At 40.1% G+C, this 21,197-nt stretch overlaps 1 protein-coding gene across 7 annotated transcripts in view; it reads left to right on the top strand.

The window, feature by feature from the left end:
* Positions 1–21,197, top strand: part of LOC123958888 (MAM domain-containing glycosylphosphatidylinositol anchor protein 1) — a 277,449-nt gene that overhangs the window by 213,777 nt on the left and 42,475 nt on the right. For all 7 annotated transcript variants that reach the window (XR_006822182.1, XM_046032613.1, XM_046032614.1 and 4 more), the window contains 5 exons: positions 3,824–4,093; positions 6,118–6,447; positions 7,833–8,132; positions 15,357–15,623; positions 15,777–15,925. Coding sequence is in view for 6 of the 7 variants with exons in the window: in XM_046032613.1 (XP_045888569.1) it covers positions 3,824–4,093; positions 6,118–6,447; positions 7,833–8,132; positions 15,357–15,623; positions 15,777–15,925 (1,316 nt within the window). In the remaining variant the exon portion in view is untranslated. The remainder of the gene's footprint in view (positions 1–3,823; positions 4,094–6,117; positions 6,448–7,832; positions 8,133–15,356; positions 15,624–15,776; positions 15,926–21,197) is intronic.

Below are 21,197 nucleotides of genomic sequence, written 5' to 3' on the forward strand. Positions count from 1 at the left end.
CAATTGTAGCCTCAATTTCCTGTTCTTAGCTGACAAGGGTGGAATCTGGTGTAGTCCTCTGCTGCTGTAGCCCATCTTCTTCAAGGTTTGATGTGTAATGCGTGCAGGTATAGTTATACACACATACACAAATTTGCACCAGAGACATTACATTACATACAGTACAACTACAGATCAGTAACTCGTGGACAGTAAAGCAGCTCGAGTAGAGAAACTGGCGCTTGACTGCTTTGCCTCAGGGTGTTTTTATTGTAATTGGTGAGGGAGCCAAAGGTTTTTGTAGCCACTCGAGGGATTTAAACATGTGACATTTTGGTCACAAGCTCATTTCTCTCAACGTTACCCTCCTGTCACCCCATTTACGCCCTGTGGCATAGATAGGCAAAAACCCATTACAAGATGTTGCAGATAGGATTACCACCTTTGTGATGTGGAGCACTTTGAATGTTTTAAAAAGTCATTGGTTTTACATCAAACTAGAGAGTATAACCATGTGAAACGGGGTTTTCACATTCATTAGGCAGTAGGGAAAGCCTGCTTGATTCTCCATATAAAAGTGTGACATTGAAAGAGACAACCTTGTTTTACAAAGAGGTTTTTAACAGCACACAAAATGTACTGGAAGTGTAACCAGAGTATACCACTAAACATAAATCAGCCTCCACTTGCCATTAGTTTTTTTTCTTTTGCAGGTACTAGTTTTGCTAAACACAGACAAACAAATAAACAAGGTGTGTTTACTAATTTAATAATAAACTGTTCAGATGGATCCGCTCTCAGCTCTTCTCTTTCCACGATACCCATGTCAGTTTTTTCTTCTTTTGCCGAACAGGACCTGCTATATTACATGATTTAAAACGGTAACACTTTACAATATAGTACACTGAATTGTCAGTAGTTACTAAGAAATGAGTGAGGAATGAATCAGAATAACCTGAAAATTGAAAGCAGGCTACTCCTTGAGTGTTGGGTGGTTTGGTGATGCTCAAGACACTGAACCAAACAATAGGGCCTATATACAGTATGTGACTAAAACTAAAACAAGGTGCTGAGAGGCTAACCGTAACACATTCCATGGAGCAGCAGAGGAGGGTAATGGGAAACTTTGACTTTACACATTCATTTGATTCTGTTTCAGTATAAAACAATATATTTTTTGGCCAATAGGCTTCAAACTATCACTAAAAATTGTCGACCTCTCCTAAAAGATTGTAGATAGGTGCTGGTGTAACTTGATATAATACGACGCAGTCAGACACCTCTGACGTGGCAAGTTTAAGCAACACCTGAGTCTGCGTTTTCTTGTTGCCTATCGGATGGAGGAATAAACAGTTATTTTAATATGACTAGAAAGCTTGTTTGCTCAGTGCAGAACAATTTGGCAGTGCAAAATACATTGTAGTCACTCGTTACACTTATTAATAGCATTTTAATAAGTCACAGAGCTAGCATGTAATTTGCCACAGCTCTGCTGAGCGTTGAGATAAGCGACCACATCTTTCATGAGCTGCAGTTACACACAGCCACCAAGCGCTCGATTGGTAATCTGGCATACTGGGCATTTTCCCAGTGAACTGACGCACTTTGGGGTGAATATCATTTTCATTTTTCTTTTTTTTTATTGCTAGCTGTGGGGGAATCTTAGTGGGCTTATTCCAGTAACAGGTGAAGTATGGCGCAAGTACAGGTTACACTTGGAGTCTCTAGTGGACCCCAGAAGTAGAAGCTCCCTGCACTGCCTCTGTCTCTCTCCCTGGCAGAACTGAAAGACACTATGGCTTAATGTCAAGGCTAGCAAATAACTGTGTTTTCTTGGAGTCTTGTACGTTTACAGACTCACTGTCACCAACTGAAATGCAAATTCATGACACCTTTAGATAGCAACACGACTTAGCTAATGCAGTGTGGTAATGGAGTCTAAACATCCAGCAGACTGTTAATAATGACCTTCTACAGAAGACCATAGACACTAAGGGGAAAGCAGAGAGATAAATAATGTGGACCAAGAAGGTTTTCTTCAGATTTTGGTGTTGAAAATGTATGTGTTCACACTTTTTACGCTGGCACTGTAATTTCCTTGGCCGAGTTTCATTAAACATGCAGTGTAAGTCATCCTGAGTTTCTGAGGCCGTCTTCATCACACCTGGCACTTGGCTTACTTTATTGCCACAACAGTAACGACTGGCCCATAAAGCAGGGGCAGCAGCCCATTGGTTTCATTTTCTATGCCCCCCCCCCACCCCCCCACCCCCAAGAAACCAAACCTCTGTGAGAAGGCAGGGTACTGAGATGTTATAATAAAACATAAAAAAATAAAATAAAATAAAGCTGCTAAAGCAGCAACAGCACTAGCAATTACCCACCATTATGCAGCAAGAGGCCTCTGGCGGGTAGAGGAGCAGGAAGAGGAGCAGTGTGACAGGGAAGCCGAGGAACAGAGTGAGCAGGAGGAGAGAGTTTAAGCACTAAGCAGAGCTTAGCATTCTGGGTAACATGGACTCTCAGGGAGGGCACAGGGAGTTAGTGGGTGTGCCATGCCATGATGACGATGATGAATGATGATTCATTCAATTAATAACAACAGGAAACAAGTTATTTTTACCGATGTGGAAACTATTATGATACAGTAAAGATTACTGTTTTTACTATCTGTGGGGCATACTTAAATTGTATTAGGGAGTCAGTCAAGAGTGAGTGAGTCCACTGGTAACCTTGTCCACAGCACTTACTACACCACTTTGTAGTGGTTTTGGGAAATAGTACAGTATGCATATTTTAGAATGGTGTTCAGGTGGGTGGTGTTCAACCAATTGTGAGGAGTGACCGGTCTGGGCCAAAAATTAAAAAAATGCCAGAGACAAAATTTTGTCCGAAGTCCAGCCTTGCAGCCACCACTGTCATTTAAAAAGTGAAAGCTCAGCCAATGCCTGTTACAAAGTCTCTGTACTTTTGTGTAGTAACTTCTAACTAACTGTGTAGGATTTCCTGGTTTGCATACAGTTTGAGAAAACTGTCTTATGTGTGTCCAAGTAACAAAATAATCTGCATTTCATTTTCATCTTCTATTTTTTAATTGTGCAGACAGTACACACTGTTATACCAGAACCTGTCTGGTGTAACTGTCACTGTGGGTGTTTTTCTTTACTCACTCTCTCGAAGCCTCCTCTTAGATGATTGATCTCTCTTTTCTCTTCTGCTTATTCCTACCTTTTATTCTCTGCATCAGTTGTTCAATACTGTACTATGTAGTGTGTGTGTGTGTGTGTGTGTGTGTGTGTGTGCCCCTTGCTCCTACTGCTCTGCCCTTTTTTGTATTTCGAAACTGCTGGGGTCCAATCGATCTCTGTCTGGCAACAGGATTTTTTCCCCCCTCTGCAGTTGCATTTTGGGTCATCCTGTACAGTACTTTTCCTGTTAGATCAGTCATAGTAAAATGACACAGTGCCTTGGGGAAGATATGGGCGATATGAGAGCTGGGGGGCAGAGACATGAATTGCCTTTGGTTTACTGATTTGTGTGCACAGAGAAAATTTGAAACACCCCCTTATGAATGCACAATGGCATTAACACACACACACACAGGTATTAACACACACAGACACATTTTTGTAAAACAAACTCCCATGCTCACTTTTGAATAATGTCATCACTTACTGTACATGCGAAATCATGTAACCGCAACTGTAAACCATCAATTTTGTACAACAGTTGCAAAGCAAAAGATAAAAACATCTTAGTTCTTTTCCATGTAACCAGAGAGAAAGAGATTTGCATTTGTAATAATATCTTCTCTCTTCTTTCCCCGTGTCCCCCCAAACCCCAGCTCCCCCAGTGATCCGGCTGTCTGTGAACGACACGGTGGTGGTGGATCCCGGGCAGGATGTGCTCTTAACTTGTGAGGTGACCGCAGGTTTCCCCCTCCCCACTGTGATGTGGTCACGTTACCCAGGCCCCCTTCCCCTCAGCGCCCAAGTTCGAGGGGCAACCCTGATTTTGCGGGCTGTCACACCGGCTGATGCAGGCTTCTACAGCTGCACAGCTGTCAACAATGTGGGCAACCCTGCTCGCAAGAACGTCAATGTCATTGTCAGAAGTAAGTAATGCGTAGGTGTGTTTGTTCCCAGAGGACAGAGGGACTGGCTTTGGGAGATTTCTTGGTTAACAGGGGTATTTAGAGAATTATAGTATGTATTTGTGTGCATTATTTTCTTTCCTTTTGATAGCATTCAGATTTTTAAAAATATTTTTGACAAAACAAAGACATATATGCGATATATTTTTCTTTATTATTAAAATGTTTGATTACTTTATTCTTCATTTTCATCAGTTAAGTCCATGCCTATTTCAATAAAATGTTTAAAGCTGAATTTATCTACCTTACTGAAAGTGCCATCTGTCCAGTCCTTGCTAGCTTGATTTATGCAATTGTATTCATTCGTGCGTGTACTATATGTGTTTGTGTTGCGTGTGACACGTGAGCAGTTGCTCCCTCATTATGGAAGGATGATGTGAATCTTGTCAGAATAGGCGGGTTAAGTATTTCTCTTTTTCTAATTCCCCTGCCGTTAAAACAGAAGGCTTCCATTCTCCCTCCCCTCCGGCTAGTTTTAGTCCCTTTAATCATCTTTATTCACTCCAATTAGTTAGACTGGAGTGGAAGCAATTAGCAACAGTCTCTTCAGTTAGTTAACACTGTAGAGAACGTATGCTGGATGGATTTCTCCTGTTAGCTTAATGGGCCTGAACGCATTGTCACACCAGCACAGGTGGCAAGACGCTGAATCACACACACATACACAGACACACAGGTGCGTGTGTTCAGTGAATGCATTGAGATAGAAGTTTGCAGGTAGGCAGGCGACACAGTCGCACATGCACTTGGATGCACACACAGCCACTGGCTCCCACATACCATGTACACACAAGATTGTATCCACACTAACCAGGTAAAGTTGCAGGATCACGTTAACCATATGGCCACGGCTTTATCTCCATGGCATCCCAAACATCTTGTTAACAAGCTCGAAAAGGAGTTTAAATCAAGCTCTCCGCTCCTCCTAGCAGCCTGTCTCTCCCCTCAGTGGGAAAACAGAGAGCTGTTTTGTATTCAACATGGAAATCTGTTGGGGAAACGCAGCCTTTGAAACTGAAAATTAAATGTGACAGTGTGAGAGTTACTCTTTGTCCTTGATTTTGTTCCCCCCCCCGTTATTTTATTCTGTATATAGCTCCTTTGTCTCTCCCTCCCTCACAATTTGCTTCTTCCTCTCTCTCGCTCTTTCTGTCCTCTTCAATTTCCATTTTCTTTTGGTTTCTTTTTGTCATGCTGCCCCCTCCTTTTGCCTCACACACAATGTCACACACTCTACACATGCTTTATTAACCATCTTCCCCCTCCTCCATCCATGTTTTTTTCTATTAATTTTTTTACTCTCCCCTTCTCCCTCACTCACACTACTATATCAATCCCTTCTTTTTGATGTCATTCCATTTATTTTGTCAAATTTAAATTAATTTCTATTTAACAAACTTAAACAAACTTTATTGACATGACATACATGAATATATGGACCCAAAGTAATTTCAAAAACAAAAACAAAGTTTATGTAGCAGGTAAGAGATTAATAAACATATAATATTCCTACAGTAGAAGGACACACATTTTCATCGATGCTGTGCACCACTCATACATAATTCATCTGTCACCTCAGTGCATCGCGACCTCAGTTAGGATTTTCTGGTAGCTTTTTTTTTTTTTTTTTACCTAGGCAGCAAAACAGTCAGGAGATTATCCTTTTTTTATACTTGCACACACATTTTTCAAATGCATGTATTTGTACTATTTGCTAAGATTATAGATATTGGGTGTTAGTATATTATATGTAGAAGAAAATATCCCAAAGAATATCCACAAAATGCTGTTTTTCTTTATTAATTCTTGAATTCATTCTGCTCTTTTCTCAGTCATTTATTAGTGAACATTAAAACTATTTTGCTGGTGACATCCCTCCCCCGTACATTGTTTTTAAGACTTCAACACAGCCAACCTCTCGCACTGTACCATCTATTTAACCCTTCCTTCTGTCTTCTTCACCCCAATACCACCACCGCACTCAGCAATGAGCAACCTGACCTTCCAGATTACACCAGACTCCAACAAGGACAGCGAGACCATCCAAATGGGTCGGGACCTCAAGCTGTCGTGCCACGTTGATGCCACCCCACAGGACAAGGTCAACTACACCTGGTACAAGAACGGTGCACTTGTCTTCAACTCAGATAGCGTGATCTTGCTGCGCAGTGACCCAGACATGGCACCTGGCACCAGTAGCTTGGAGATTGTGGACATGAAGTTCAGAGACTTGGCTACCTACAGCTGTGTGGCAAACTTTCCAGGTAGTAGGGTGCCGGAGCTCCGTGTGGATGTCAACATCTCTCAGAACAGCGGTGAGGGTTTCCTTTCCTTTTTTATTTCATATCTGTGTCAGAATGAGACAAATTTCCATTTTCTGAAAGTGAAATAGCGAACTTAAACTGTCAAGAGGGAAAAGTCTTTTCATGGACCAATACATTTTTCTCAATTTAAACCACAAACAATAACAAATACCAACATATTAATGGATTGTAAATAAATGCATGTATGTAACTGCTGATCAGTAGCATCACTCAAAAGTGTATTTGGGGGCAAATATACTGGTTAGATGCTCATAGTTTACCTCTGTCTTTCATCTCGGTGGTATCTTTCACACCATTTTGCCCCGTCCCCCTCAACTATTTCCTCTCTTCTCACTCTTTCTTTTTACAGTGCTGGACTCTATATGTGCATACTGTATATAGGACATACTGTATACAATATACAGTATAGCGCTTTGTGGTTTGGTCAGCGTGACTTTCTAGTTTTGTGTTAGGAAAGAGTGCAACAGTAACTAGGTATACCAAGCAACAGGGCAAGGAAAGGGTCAGATTGACACTGCAGTCCACACACACACACACACACACACACACATATACACTACACACTTTGAATTATATTTTTGTATTTGAACAGATTATTATTGCAGATTGAATATGATTTTTTCTTCAACCAACATGAAAAGGACAACCTTAATACAGTATTTCTTCAGACAGTATCTACACCTTTCCCCCTTTCTCTGTCTCTGTATGCACATCACCCCCCTTGTTGGTACTACACAAAGAATTTGAGAATTATAGTGATGTATAACTGTCTCTGTGTGCATTGTGGTGTGTGGTTAACCATAATGTTAGCACTTAATGCTGAGCAGTAATCTTTTTAATGTTCCTATGTTGCATTAAAACTGTTTAATTGTCCAATAAAATTATCCTTGTAAATGACAGTTTCTTTCATTTCCTTTTTATTCCCCGTCTGTCTCTGTTATTCACTTTCTATTTTCACACCATCTGTAATTTTTACGTCATGTCCACTTCCTAACTTGTTATATAATACCATATACTGTAACCCTTCTTTTATATTTAAGCATGTATTCATATCCCCACATAATTTAGAAAGGTTAAAGTGAAAACAAATATTCATGAAAAATTTTGTCAAGGTTTTTCCTTTAGTTTACCTACAAAAGCACTTATATTTTAATAATATGAAATTGTATTCTACTCACCTATCTAACTTTTTAGTAATTATTTACAAGCTATATATACATCAACATTTCCTTTATCTTTTATTGTAATAAAATTGTATATTTTAAAAACATTAATTATGTTTGCTTCAATCTACATAGAAGTGAGAAAATAAAACTTAAACCTTTTCTTAATATTCCTTTACCTCTTTCTCTGCCCTTCCCTTCCCTCCCCTCCAGTTTCTCCTCCAGTGCTGCTGGTTCCACCAGGAGGTCAGGTGGTCAGTGTGAGAGAGGGAGGTAACGCTGAGCTGGTGTGCTTGGTGGTAGATGGCAAACCCCGTCCACCTATACTGTGGTCACGGACAGAAAAGGACCTGCTGATGCCATCAGGGAAGACCATGGTGGAGACACCTGATGGCCGCTTGAGGCTTAAGAACGTCAGCCGGGATATGATGGGACTGTACCGGTGCCAGACTGCACCTTACAACGGACTTAACATCAAACGCAGAGAGGCACAGGTCCAACTTAATGTGCAGTGTAAGTGTGGATCAGCTTATGCTCACCCAAGAGCTCAACCTACAACAACATGAAACACCACTGTTTAGATCAAGCACCAGAATACAGCGCTCCCTTTTGAGACTACATGTATCATCACTTGGAGTTCAGTTTGTCCATATTGGTTGTGAGTGCTTTCAGATACTAGCATTGCTGCATCGTCTACTAACATAAGACCGGATAATATCAAACTTTAATAATCCCTAGGCAACAGTAGCATCAAAAAGTAGTAGTAGTAATAGTAGTAGCAATAGTAATTTTAGCAGTACATAGAAAAATGTTAAGTATTTATTTATTGCTATTGTTGTTGTATATGAGAGATCCATTAAAACACTGCACTTTTCTTATGCCCCACCACCAGTAATGGCATAATCTTCACACTTTGCGCAAAACTCTGTACCCTCAAGTCAGATAAGGAAATGTAAAGAGTGTAAAAAGAGAGAGTTAAAGGAAATGAGGACACACCACTAAAGCTTAAAGGCAGTATTCTCTAAACCTACCCCTTCCCCTTTGTGAGCACTCCAGTGGGGTCTATCATTATAAAACTCCCAGAGGATGGGCTTTGAGAAAGGAACAGTATCTGTCTTGCTAAAGTAACACATCATTTCAACACCTTTTCCCTTCCCATGAGATTACCTACTTTTACTTACTTCTGCAATGCCTGAATTGTGCCGGAACTCATGGCATCAAGCAATGGCACATCTGACTATTGCTCATCTACCTGCCCACAGTTGAAACTTAACAGCGTGAGAGACTGTAACATGAAAGACAAACTTGATTTTGAATTTTTTCTGCAAACTATAAAGTAATTCTCCTCATTTATCTAATGTTCTGGTTTTGAGCATTTCTCCAACTTTTCCATGAAATTTTCTTTCTTTTATAGAATTGTATTTTATTTTAGCTTCCAGGAAAACAGTGTATGTATCAGTAGCAGGAGGTTACAAATAAAAACTCCATCCAAGAACACTATCACAAATGCATGAAAATGTCTCCCCCTTCTATAAACTAACGCTGGATGTGCTCATTGTAATGGCACACCAGGAGGGCAAAATCAGTTCACCATATAGAAGGTGTCAGTGTGTGTGGGGGGGGGGGTTCAATGGCTCCTTAGACTCCCGACTTTCGGCGCCCATGCTGTATAGAATGCAGCCTGATTTCTTACATAGCAGCATTTCATTGCATTGGTAAGTGCTTGGTTTAACTCAGTAAATTTATATTAACACAAATTCAGTATTCAATACACCCATTTCAGCACGCTCCCAGTGTGCCATGTGTACAGGGTCAAGTTAAAAGGCTACTGTGAATTGAAGTGATGAAATCTACAAGATAGAAAATGCAACAAGAGTACATGTAAAACACAAAATCATGCACTAGTAGCTCAAAAAGAGATGAAAAATTAATGGGCCTGTAATTATCAAGCAACTTCAATTCAAAATTCGTAGATTGAGTTATATTTTGGTCTGACTTTTAGCCACAAGTTTATTAAATAAAGTCAATCTATCTGGATAAATACATTTTCTCTGGGCTTAAACTCCTTCACGTTATGTAAATATGCTCACTTTTGTAAGGGGCCAAAGTCATTGCTGATGTAGCTGCATTCATTTGATGCCAATCAAGCAAAACAGCAAGATAGGGACCTGTTTATTTATATTGGTAGAGCAATTAAAATTACACCCTGGAACAGCCACTATAAGTTTCTGTTGAATTTTAAGGAAAAAAGGTTAAGCTTGAAAGAAGAACCAACTGTGTGTTTGTCTGAGAAACACACCCAAATCAGTACCCTCTCCTCTCTCCTCTCCTCCCCTCTCTTCAAGAAGGATTTACTGAGTTTGCTAATGCAGGCGGGGTGGAAGGGCAACCCTGTGAGCTCTGCTGTCCACACTGGCCAAGTCTGATTAATGGACCAGGTGGCCACCCCACTCTAGACAGAGAAAGAAACAGAGAGATGACACAGATACATGAGAGAGAGAAAGAGAAACAGGGTTAAGAGAGAGCTGCTTGAAACAGGGAAGGAGGGTTAGGGGTGGTGGACAAAGTGAGGAGGGCATGGGCAGGTGTTAAGAAAAAAAACAAAGTGATTTGGGAGGTTAGAAGAGAAAAAGAGAGAAATGGGTTGGCAGATAGAGAAACACTATAAACAAGTAGACATTACTGTTTAGCTACAGCCAACAAAAAGTGCGGGAAAAAAGATTCCTCTCTTCTCTCCCACTGCCCTTCAGCCTGCTCCCATCTTATTTCATTTGTTTATTTTATCATGTTTGTCTTGTCCCCCTCCATTTAGCACTATTGACTGATGTTAGGGAAGGATGCCATCATTTTTTATGGCAGATGAAATTAAGTGGATACGCAGATTCTTGCCACTCTTGCCTCTCCCACTTCCTCTTTTCTTCTTTCTTTTTTTCCTTCTTTTCTTGCCCACTTTCCCTTCCGCGAGAGGTGGCTGTTCTTCCTCATTGCCATTCTCATCATCATCAATCAGCTAACTGCTGGCCATGAGAGAGGACCTCCCTCTGTCTTGTCATTCCCTTTATGCATCCTGCATTCTCTCATTCTCTCCCCGCCTCCTGTACTCAATCATCGACTTCTCTCACTTTCACACCACACTTTCCCTATCATTTGTCTTCTTCATTGTCGTCGTCTTTAAGAGCTGTTTCTCTCTCCCTTCATCCCACCTTATGCTCCACTCACCTCCTCCCTCTCTCGGTCTCATGTAAATTGATTTTCTCTTTGTGTTCTATAAATGTTTGGTTTGGTCGGTGTTGCATTCCTGGATGGAATCCATTTTGCATCCAATAAGACATATAGCGATGGTGTGTTTACATGGATCATGGTCTTCCGACTACAAAGCATTGTAGTGTTGTGCTGTGAGTCCCGAATGAGTGGCAAATTAATGCACAAACATTGCTCCAGAGAATGTGAAAAGTTGGGTTAAAAATTGAAGTAACCCCACAACTTGAAAAAGTGAAACCTACTGCTAACAAACTTAGAAAATTATTAAAATGAAAACTGAAGGCCAGGTAAGGAAGTGTAATAACTTGTCTACCAAATTCCACTGGGGATTGATTTACTTGTACTCACAAACCAGCCCACACCTCCCTCCTTTCGCCATCACTCCACAGTTTGACTGCTTTTTAGTTACCCTTGCCAGCTGTTTCCAAAGTCAGATAGCCATCAGTATGCATATGTGTGTCTGTCTATAAGCAGGAGCAGGCTATGTGACCATACACTAATTAGTCCATAGGATTACAGTATGACCTTTGACCGCTCCCCCATCCCTCAGCTGTCTCATACGGCGCTGTTGTGGCTGCAGGAAGTGTAGGTAACACAGTCATTTCAAGAGGTCAAAAGACACCGAGCGGTAAATGACAATTTAGATTCCACAAGTCAGAAATCGCAAAGCTGAATATCTGCTGCATCCACATGCTGGGAGTCTAGACTAAAAAAAAAAACAGGAAACACCGAAGTGGAGAAGTTAAATGTTATGGTGGTTTCCAGTCCTTTTTGGTATGCAGGTGCTTACTCGTGTTTCTCTGACTGGAGTGCAAGAACAGAATAGTAACTGTGATTCCAAGCATGGATTTGGTTTGGGTGTGTATACCCGTACCTATAGCACAAAATCAACAGTTCACAAACAAGGACCGTTCCAATATGAGATATAAAAACAGTAATGAATAGTATTTATGACGGAGAGGTCATAAACAAGACAAACGAGAACGAGAGGGGTTAATTGGACTTATATACACATGTGCAGTTGATTGGGTTAGGAAGGCACAGGTGGTTGAATTAGTGCGAGAGAGAGGTGTAGTCCTGTTCCTGAATTTTAGTTATATAACTCCATTAAAAGCTTTACTCACAGAGAGAATGTTGAGATGTGTTTTCATAAGAGCTTCAGATTTCAAAAGAAGATTCAAGCTTGGCAGTGTTAACTAAGCAGTATGTTATAGGTTACTGTTGTTTTTGTTTTTTTACTTTAACCATGTAAAGATATGGAATCCATAATAATAATAAAGCCAATAAAATACACAAGAGTCAATACAACATAAAATAAAAAAAGGCAAGGATTAAGTAATGGCCATAAAGCATTCTAATAAAAAGCCAATCAAAATAATTTCACAGATCACTGTGATTATGGAAGTTCTTTGCTGAATGTCTTTCTGTTATTATTTTCATTTCTCCTGAGATTGTTGATTCTGCCCAGATATTTCCACATTGTATTAAGCACAATAAGAGCATCTCTCCATTTCCCTCTCCCTCCTTCTGCTTTTGTTATCTCTGTGTGTCTCTGTCTCTTTTTCTCCTCTTTGTGTAGCTCATGTGTAACCCTATCTGTCTAAATTACAGGCATAACATAGATTAGACTATAATTACAAATCTGTGTCTGATAAACTTGATTTAGAAGGGACTCTAGTCATGCCGCCTTACCTCTAGGGGCCTTAACACCAGATCTCATCACCGTTAGTACGACAATACCACCATTAGCATCTTGTCTATTATCTACATGATTAGCCAGGGGTGAACTAGCTGGCTGGTGATTTGTGGCAGAGTAATTTGGCTGTGTTGTGTCTTGGCTGACCCGAGGGCAACAGCAGCTAGTCAGTCATTAACCGCAGAGCCACACATTGTTGCTGACAGGTTAATTACAGCTGGTTAGGATAGGTTAGCAGCAGGGATGGGATCTTGCCTCATAAAAATGCCTCATCCCCTGTGGGAAAAACAGTTGCTTTCTGTTGGATCAAAACAATTTTTTTTCTGATGCTGTGAGAAAATATACAGTAGAGAACAAAAGAGACATGGTTGATAGTGATGTAAGTACACCACTGTAGTCCATTTTGCATTTTCCACATACTCTAAGCTCAGTCTCTAAGCCTTAAAATGTATTCTTAAACTTTTCTGGTTCAGTTTATCTCCATCTCATCCTTTATGATGGAAATAGATTTAAAAAAGGAAAACAATTAGGGACAGTATTTTGTTTTACATGGATTCACCTCATAACTATGCTTAATAACAAAGTGTCCCTAATATTTTGTGCAGTGTATGCATGTGAGAAAAGCTGTAGTAATTTTGCAGCACAAAAGGGGATAATGTGCTGAATCCAAGAAAGCAGAGAATTACAAAGGCCTCTGAAGAAGTACAAGGCAGTAAACTGATTTTAGGTGTTTAACTGAGTAAATTCAACCTCTGAGAAAAAAGTTATGCATATGTCCCTATTGGCCTCCTATTGTGTAATTTAAAAAAAGCTTAAATTTGCTACATTATTACACTTTTAAGACATCTGCATTGTTGATAAAAAATGCCTTTAATATACAAACCCTGAAAAGCACAAAACAAATATTAAAGGGACTATATGTAAGTTTTTCAATGAAATTAATCAAATTTTCATTACATTATTGTCAATGGGCTCAAAACTCACTTAGAAATGAAGCACACGCCTGTTTTCACCATTGCTTGCATCAGCCACTATTCTGCTTTGAATGTGAGGTCACCGGGTTGGATTCTTCCCTGTGCGCGCTCCCCAGCCTCTCTCGTACTACAGTGACAACACGGCAGCTAACGGCATGCAGTCCACTAACACCATAAAACAACCGGCTCAACCGGCAAAACACAGGCTCCACGTAAGGATCCAAAACAACAATAAAGGTTTATGTGCTGAAGCCCATCAGACCAAACAGGTTCAGATGATGTCGAGTGAGAACAAAGTGAGCATTAGTAAAGATGGAGAAACACAGAAAGTCATAATATCCTGAGTGCCACTGTTGATTTAGCCCGCAGAGAGGATATATATATATAGCGATTTGTTTACTAACGTTAGCCTATAGTGATGCAGCCAGGAGCAGACAGCTAACGCTACAGTAGCTCGGACCTGCCGCTGTTTGCTTCGTAACATTCAGTTTATGTTTATTGTGGTTTTTATATACAGTCTATGGGTTTTACCAATAACGTTACTCAGGTACACAGCTTCTCCACCTCATGCACTGTAACTAACTTGACCCACATAACATAAAACACTGCAACAAAACGGCCACAACAACCCAGAGGAAGAGCCATCCGCTATCACTAGTTGCAGTAAAGTTACTTACTGCGGTCTAACTGTTATAAAGTGTGACACAATCGCATTATAATATCCATTCCTGCTCAATAACCGTTTCATTATCACCCAATATTGCTGAGCCTCCGGAGACAGATTCAAAGATAGTTACTGAAAAGCAGCAGGCGAGCTAACAATGTAGTACGTCGGCTAAATGCAGTAAATGTAACGTTATCATGTAACGAGCATGAATTAGTTCAACCTGCAGCTGATAAAACTATTACTGTAACGTTGCAGTGGGAGTTTACCTGAGTTTCCAGCTCTGTCTGTTCTCCCTGTCAGATAGCCGCTGTCACTCTGCCTTTTTTCGGGAGTATTGTGCCAATATGAGGCTCGCTGCGCTGAATGAAAGGTACGGCGCTGGTGTTGATCTGCCTCTGAGAAGGGAACATCGAAGTAACAGAGCCTGAACATGTCTGAAGAAAAGCCACGGCCAGCATGCTGGTGTTCCTGCGTTTATTGTGGTATTTCTGTATGAAAGTGGTTGTGTTTCGGTTTATGCTCGCTCATGAGTTCAAGCGAGCACGCGTCGAGCACACACCTGGTTGCAATCTTAGAACCGCACCGCTAGTGGTGAAAAAACTACATAATGCCCCTTTAAAATTTGATACTCTACAAATGTATTGATTAGTATTTGTGTACACCAAAACATTTCCTTTCTGATATACAGATGCAGCTACGTAAAAGTTACACCATACTAAACAAATTCTACAGGAAAAGTAATACAAATGAAAGTTTAATTTATTTAGGTGATTAAATTATTGATGTAGATAGTAATGAAGTATGTCTTCTTTTTAGTATTATTGACTGAATATTTCCATAATTGCATTTTTTCTGTTCATGTCCAGTCAATTAAAAGTGGCAAGAATGACATGATGTGCATGATGTTTGTATGCAACAAAGATACTTTAAAACAAACACAGGCATTGCTGTTAAGTTATTGGTTGCAGTAAAGACTGCAGAGATAGTTAATGGACAATGTGTACATACATACATATGACATGATTTTGCTGCTGCACCCCTCACCCTTTTGTTAATTGACATAGCAGGTTACACAATGTTTAAAAACTTTAACATATGTTTTGACTGGACTAAAAGTCACAGTTCTGTTGTCTTTGCAGATCCTCCTATGCTGGACCCAGTTTTCCAGGATGTGCGTTCTAGGAACTATCAGATGGTGACCCTGAGGTGTACAGTCCTGCGATCAAACCCACCACGCCTGACCGACATCCGCTGGTTCCGAAATGGCGACTCCATCCGCATGCCCATGCCAGACCTGAAGGAGATGCCAGAACTAAAGTTTAAACTTGAACCCACCAACAATGGCTCTTATGAGTGCAGAGTCAGCAATAGTGCAGGAACATCAACATGCACATTTAATGTCTCAGGTGAGTGAACAGACATGAGACAGTGCTTTGTTATCCAGTTGGGCAATATAATTTATCTTGTGTTCATCCATTTTATATTCACGAGGCAGTTATCTTCTTCAGCATCATTAATCTGTGACATTTGCCCCCCCACCCCCACCCCCACCTGCACAGCACAACCCTACAATGCTGAGTTCTACTACGACACACCCAATCCAGTCCGAATTCTGAAAGGAAACAACTATTCTTACAACGTGCAGTGGACTCAAAAAGATCCTGAGGCCACAGACCGTATCATAGGCTACTGGGTTAATGTCCAAAAGGTAAAGTACTCCTGCATACATACTTACAATTATACATTTTAAGACACACGTACACACACACACACAAACAAACAAACCTGTGAAACCACGGGTACTCATGCACTATGCATACTATGCACACATACTTTGATGTACTGGACTTAAGCTTTGGTATATGCATTTGATCTAGAGAAGAGGCAGGTACATGCCTTGCCAAACAGAAACTCACTGACTTTGTTAAGTACTCATGGGACTGACATTGATCAGTCTGGCTTAAACCATGGCAAACTTTGGTCACATGCTTTTGTTTGCACGTTTGGTATTACCTTGACTGAACAGGCTCATGACTTGCGTAGCCAAGAACACACATACACAAATGTCCGTATATATTGAAGCGTGCATGATAAGTAAACATGGGGCTTTATGAGCTTGGGGAGTGTCAGGCATGTGCAGTCAATCAATGGAGACCTGCACTGAATTTCAACCATGCCAGAGCCACTTCTCCTCTCCTCTCCTCTCCTCTCCCCTCTGACCCTACATTGCATCATTTATCTTTTGAAATGGCTAAAGACAGTAACATTTGCAAATCACTTGTAATATTACATACCACTAAGCGCTATTGGTGATTTATTTGAAGACGGTGTGTTCCTGTCATACAGTAATCTAGTAGAGTGATTTAACCTGGTAGGAAAAAAACATTTCTGGAAGTACTTACAGATAAGAAGTTGTATTATGTCTATGTTTTAAAATGTGTCTGATAACACAATTATAAACTATCTGGAACTACCACAGGAAAGTGTCACAATTTTATTAAACATCTGGCTCCTTCTTGAGTAATGAGTCTGTTAATGTCAAAATGACACGGCAGAAGGAACTTGGAGAAGAAACTCAGTGCTATAAATAGTTTAAAATTGTGTCTGGATGTGGCAAATATGTGAAGAACAATAATTTGTGTTGAAAATGTAAGACTAAAATAGGAACTACTTTGGATCCAGATATTAGAAATTTTAAGTTTAAGTTACAAGTTGTTTATTTGTCATACAACACAAGGTTGTATCACAAAAAGACAGTTTGCAGTCCCTTCATGCTACACACTTAGAACTTAACATATTAAGTGTATATTAAAATAAGGTAACATATATAATAACATATCATAAAACAATATATACACTTATTTATATACATACATATATATATACGCAGAACACTTAGCAGTGCATTTTTTGAATTTGTGTCTGTTGTTAGTTGACTGCTCCACTGACGACGCGCTCACAGTGACACTGTTGCACGTTGAGCCGTCACTGGAGCAGCGAGCTGTGGTGCGTTTAAGGACACCCCCCCCCCCCTTGGGCTAAACTTCCACTTCAAGTTTGGCGGTGGAGAGTGCCGAAGATGCGTTGTTCACATGTACACATTTTCATGCAGAATGGCGCCGCCATTAAAACACAGAAGTACAACACTAAACATGAACTAAAGCACAGGAATAAGAACTACGGTGAGAGACAAGACAGTTACTAAGAAAACTTAAAGCGAATGAACAAAATAATAAACTAGACTACAAAACTCCAAACCATGACAATATCAAATAAACACAGGAAAAAACAACAGCACAAAACCAAATCCTTACAGTCTAACCATCATTTCAAATTTTCCCCATACAGTTACTGTGCTGTCACAGCAAAATTTTTGCATTGTGTGCCAGACAGACAATAATTGTAAAACATTGTAACCACAACTTAACAAGACCAGGCTTCCACTGCCAACTCCTCGCATTTTAGCCAGAATTTTGTCCAGAGACAGTTAAGAGAGTATTTTCATGTTTCATCGTGTCCTCAAATGATTGACTTTGCATTGACATGACTTCATTTTCACAACCCTGTGAGAGGTGTTAAATTAGTCTTGCAGTTACAAACTTGAATTTTGAATAAACATGTACTGGAATAACCTCTAAAACCTTAACATATACGCTCCCCTCAAGTAGATTTTAAGCCAGTAAACAAAACTAGATATGCTCAGGGAGATATTATTTATACATTCTTAGATTACACAAGTAACATGCATGCATCATAGCTACTCCATAACAGTAAATGCAGTATCTAAAAACCTACAGACTCAGTAATGCTCAATATACTTTTATATTTATATTTGTAGGCTTTACTGTTTCTAACCCCTCTTAACATGTTTGGAGCCCTCTGCACAGGCCCCTTATCTGAAGTTGGGAACCTCTGTCCACAATAGGAGAGCAACCTCAGGCCACCTTCTTGTTTTGTTTCAAACATCTATTCATAGATTACAGGCCTTGAGTCAGAAGACAGGAAGGATAATAGTGAATTATACACAACTGGCTGGGGGTTAGTGTGTGTGTGAGTGTGTGAGAGAGAGAGAGAGAGAGAGAGAGAGACACACACACAGAAACAGAGGGAATGCAGGGTCTGCCAGCTTGCTTTTGTGCGGATGAATAGCTAATTCCCCTCCTACTTTAAGACTTGGCAGCTTACCTCATTAAGTAAGACTCTATGGGGAGACAGAAAATGAGCACTGGCCTTCACATGCGCACTGCACATGTGATTGCATGCCTGTTCCATCTCCTTTTACCCTGAGTCCTTCTACCAATATTTCATACACAGCATCTCTGCATTTTTCCCCGTTTCTTCCTATTTCTTTGCCATCTCTCAGGCCTCCTTGCTTCCACTTGTGCTCCTCTGTCTCTCTCTCTCACTCTCACTCTCTTTCTCTCTCTCTCTCTCACTTTCCCCTTCCCCTTTATGCTTTTCCGGCTCTGAGGTAATGTGTTATAAGTGCAGACTTAATGGCATTTAATGTTGGATGAACCGTGGCAACTGAAATAGCGCCGATAAATAGTCGCTGCGAGTTGTTATGCTGACAGCGTTAAAATAATGAGTTGCATTAAGTGGCAGTTTAGGACTTCTTAAGTGTTGTTAAACTTTAATTTAATTTCAAGATTTTTACCTGCATGGTTTTATATGTCAATTAGAGAGTGGTGAAAAAAGAGAGTAAAAAAGGAAAGCAGAGGGTGAGAGGGAGCGGGGAAGTGAATGAATGGGTGCGAAAGAGAAATAAGATGCAAATTAAAGAAAAACAGTGAATCTCACTGGTCCTCTCGACCATTAAAGAGTATAAGAACATTCAAATGTAATACCATCTCAATTTCACAACCCATCTATTTCTGCAACACGTTCTCCAGCTCATCCTCTTAACGCCTTGACAATCTTTTTAGCACATACAAAATGATGTAGGGGTTCTCAGGGGAGACATGCAGACACAGAGGGGGAATAAAAGAGGACCCAGATCAGTTCTTGTAGAGCAGTGCTCTTTACCGTAGGTCTGAGCACACAGGTGTAACTTTGCTCACACACCTTAAGTGTGTCCATTTGCTTCAAAATTTTTTGCTTCATCTCATTTGTGCCAGTATGTATTTATGTATATATGAATGGCCTCTAATGCGTATGTTCCGTGTGTGTGTGTGTGTGTGTGTGTGTGTGTGACAGGCATGGTTTCATGACTCATTGCCTGGCTGTGAAATCCCTGTTTACGCTTCTTAATTTAGTTTCATTCTCCCTGCAGGTGGTTTCCCCTGTGTTGACAGGCCCTTCTTGTTTCATCAAGTTGTCCTTACACCCTTTTTCTACACCACAACCTCCACACCTAGGGCTTCTTATATGTGTTTTATAATTTGTAAGAGCTAATTAATATGTGATAATTTTACCTTTTTGCAACAAGACAGCTTTACTAAGCCTTCTGTGATGCTCATTTCAGAAACTTTCTTTTATTTGCCAGACTTAGGTAGCTCAGGTTGTCTGGCAGGTTGTCACAATTAATGCATTAGTCTTCTCTCTTACATATGCATTTATAGGGATATCATATAAATATCATGCTGGATTCACATTTACTTAATTTAGTCAAATTTGTGTGAAAAAAAGCAACTGCAGATATGTTCACATATTTTAGGAATATTTTAAATAGGAGAGGGGGAAATTTAAGTTATGTGTCCTCTACTGAAAAATATATTAACATCAGACAACACAAAACAGGGGGACAGTTAGCTTCACTGTATAAAATGTATGTAAAAGAATGACAGCTGCTTGAAAATAAAAAGTCTACAGTGGCCAATAATAAATTTGACATCTTTTCATTTTATGAACAAAGAGGGCGAAGGAAGTTATGAGTGAGTAGTCATTAAACTTGAACTTGATGTTCAGTGAACATCTCTTCCTCATTCCCTGATGGTGTGTTCAAACAGAAAGCAAGTGAATTTTCTTAACAGAAAGAGCACTACCATGCCAGAATATACATATGTGTTTATTTAATCCTAAATTTCTTAAGTTTGTTTTCTTCATCATTGTAGCTTTTTTCTCCCTTTTCACACCACACGTATCTCAACAGTTCCACCTCAGTTCTATATCGACCACTCCTCTGCCGGCAGCTATGGAGTTGTGTATCTTGTGGATTCAGATCAAAACTACACCCAGGTTCTTTCTGCACTAAGACACAGTCACACAGTCACACAAACACTCCTGTGCAAACACACCCTATTATCATATATATGAGAAATTAGATATATTCATGATGAATTAGAGTTGTACATTAAATCAAATGTATGAATAATTTATGTACATAATCAAACCACCTATGCAGATATACTCATATAATATAATACACAAGGCCAAAAAGAGAGCACATAGGCCTATGCAAGCATAGATACTCAAACGCATGAACACAGTGCATATATGCATTGATGACGACTTGTTCACATATACACACCTTATATCAGTGAACTGGTGGTCATGAAAGAGATCTATTAATAGCGGATAATAGAAACATTAACCTCACACTCCTAGTGTTTGAAGCGGCCACCTCCTCTCACGCTGTCAGTCCAGATTTCTCTCACACACGTCACTGTGTTTCTGTCTCATGGCTGCTCCTTCGCTCTCACTCTCTTTCACACTTTCTTTGTCTTGTTGTTTCTTTGTTGACAGTCTGATGGAGACTCAGCTGAAAACACTGTCTAGGTTCCTGAAAGCGTGTGGTACATGCGTACACGCACGCACACACACATACACACACAGACATGTCAGTAGAGGTATATGGACTTCCATATCAGTCTATCATCCAACCACCTCGCCGCCTCTTTACATATGTCACTCACTCCGGTCACTTTGACTGTCTCCTTCTGTTGGTCCCTTTTCCATATGCTGTATATCTTTCTCAATCTCCCCCTGTCGCTTTTCCTGTCACACACAAACACACACACACACACACACACACACACACA

The sequence above is a fragment of the Micropterus dolomieu genome, linkage group LG20, assembly GCF_021292245.1.
Source record: "Micropterus dolomieu isolate WLL.071019.BEF.003 ecotype Adirondacks linkage group LG20, ASM2129224v1, whole genome shotgun sequence".
NCBI lineage: Eukaryota > Metazoa > Chordata > Actinopteri > Centrarchiformes > Centrarchidae > Micropterus > Micropterus dolomieu.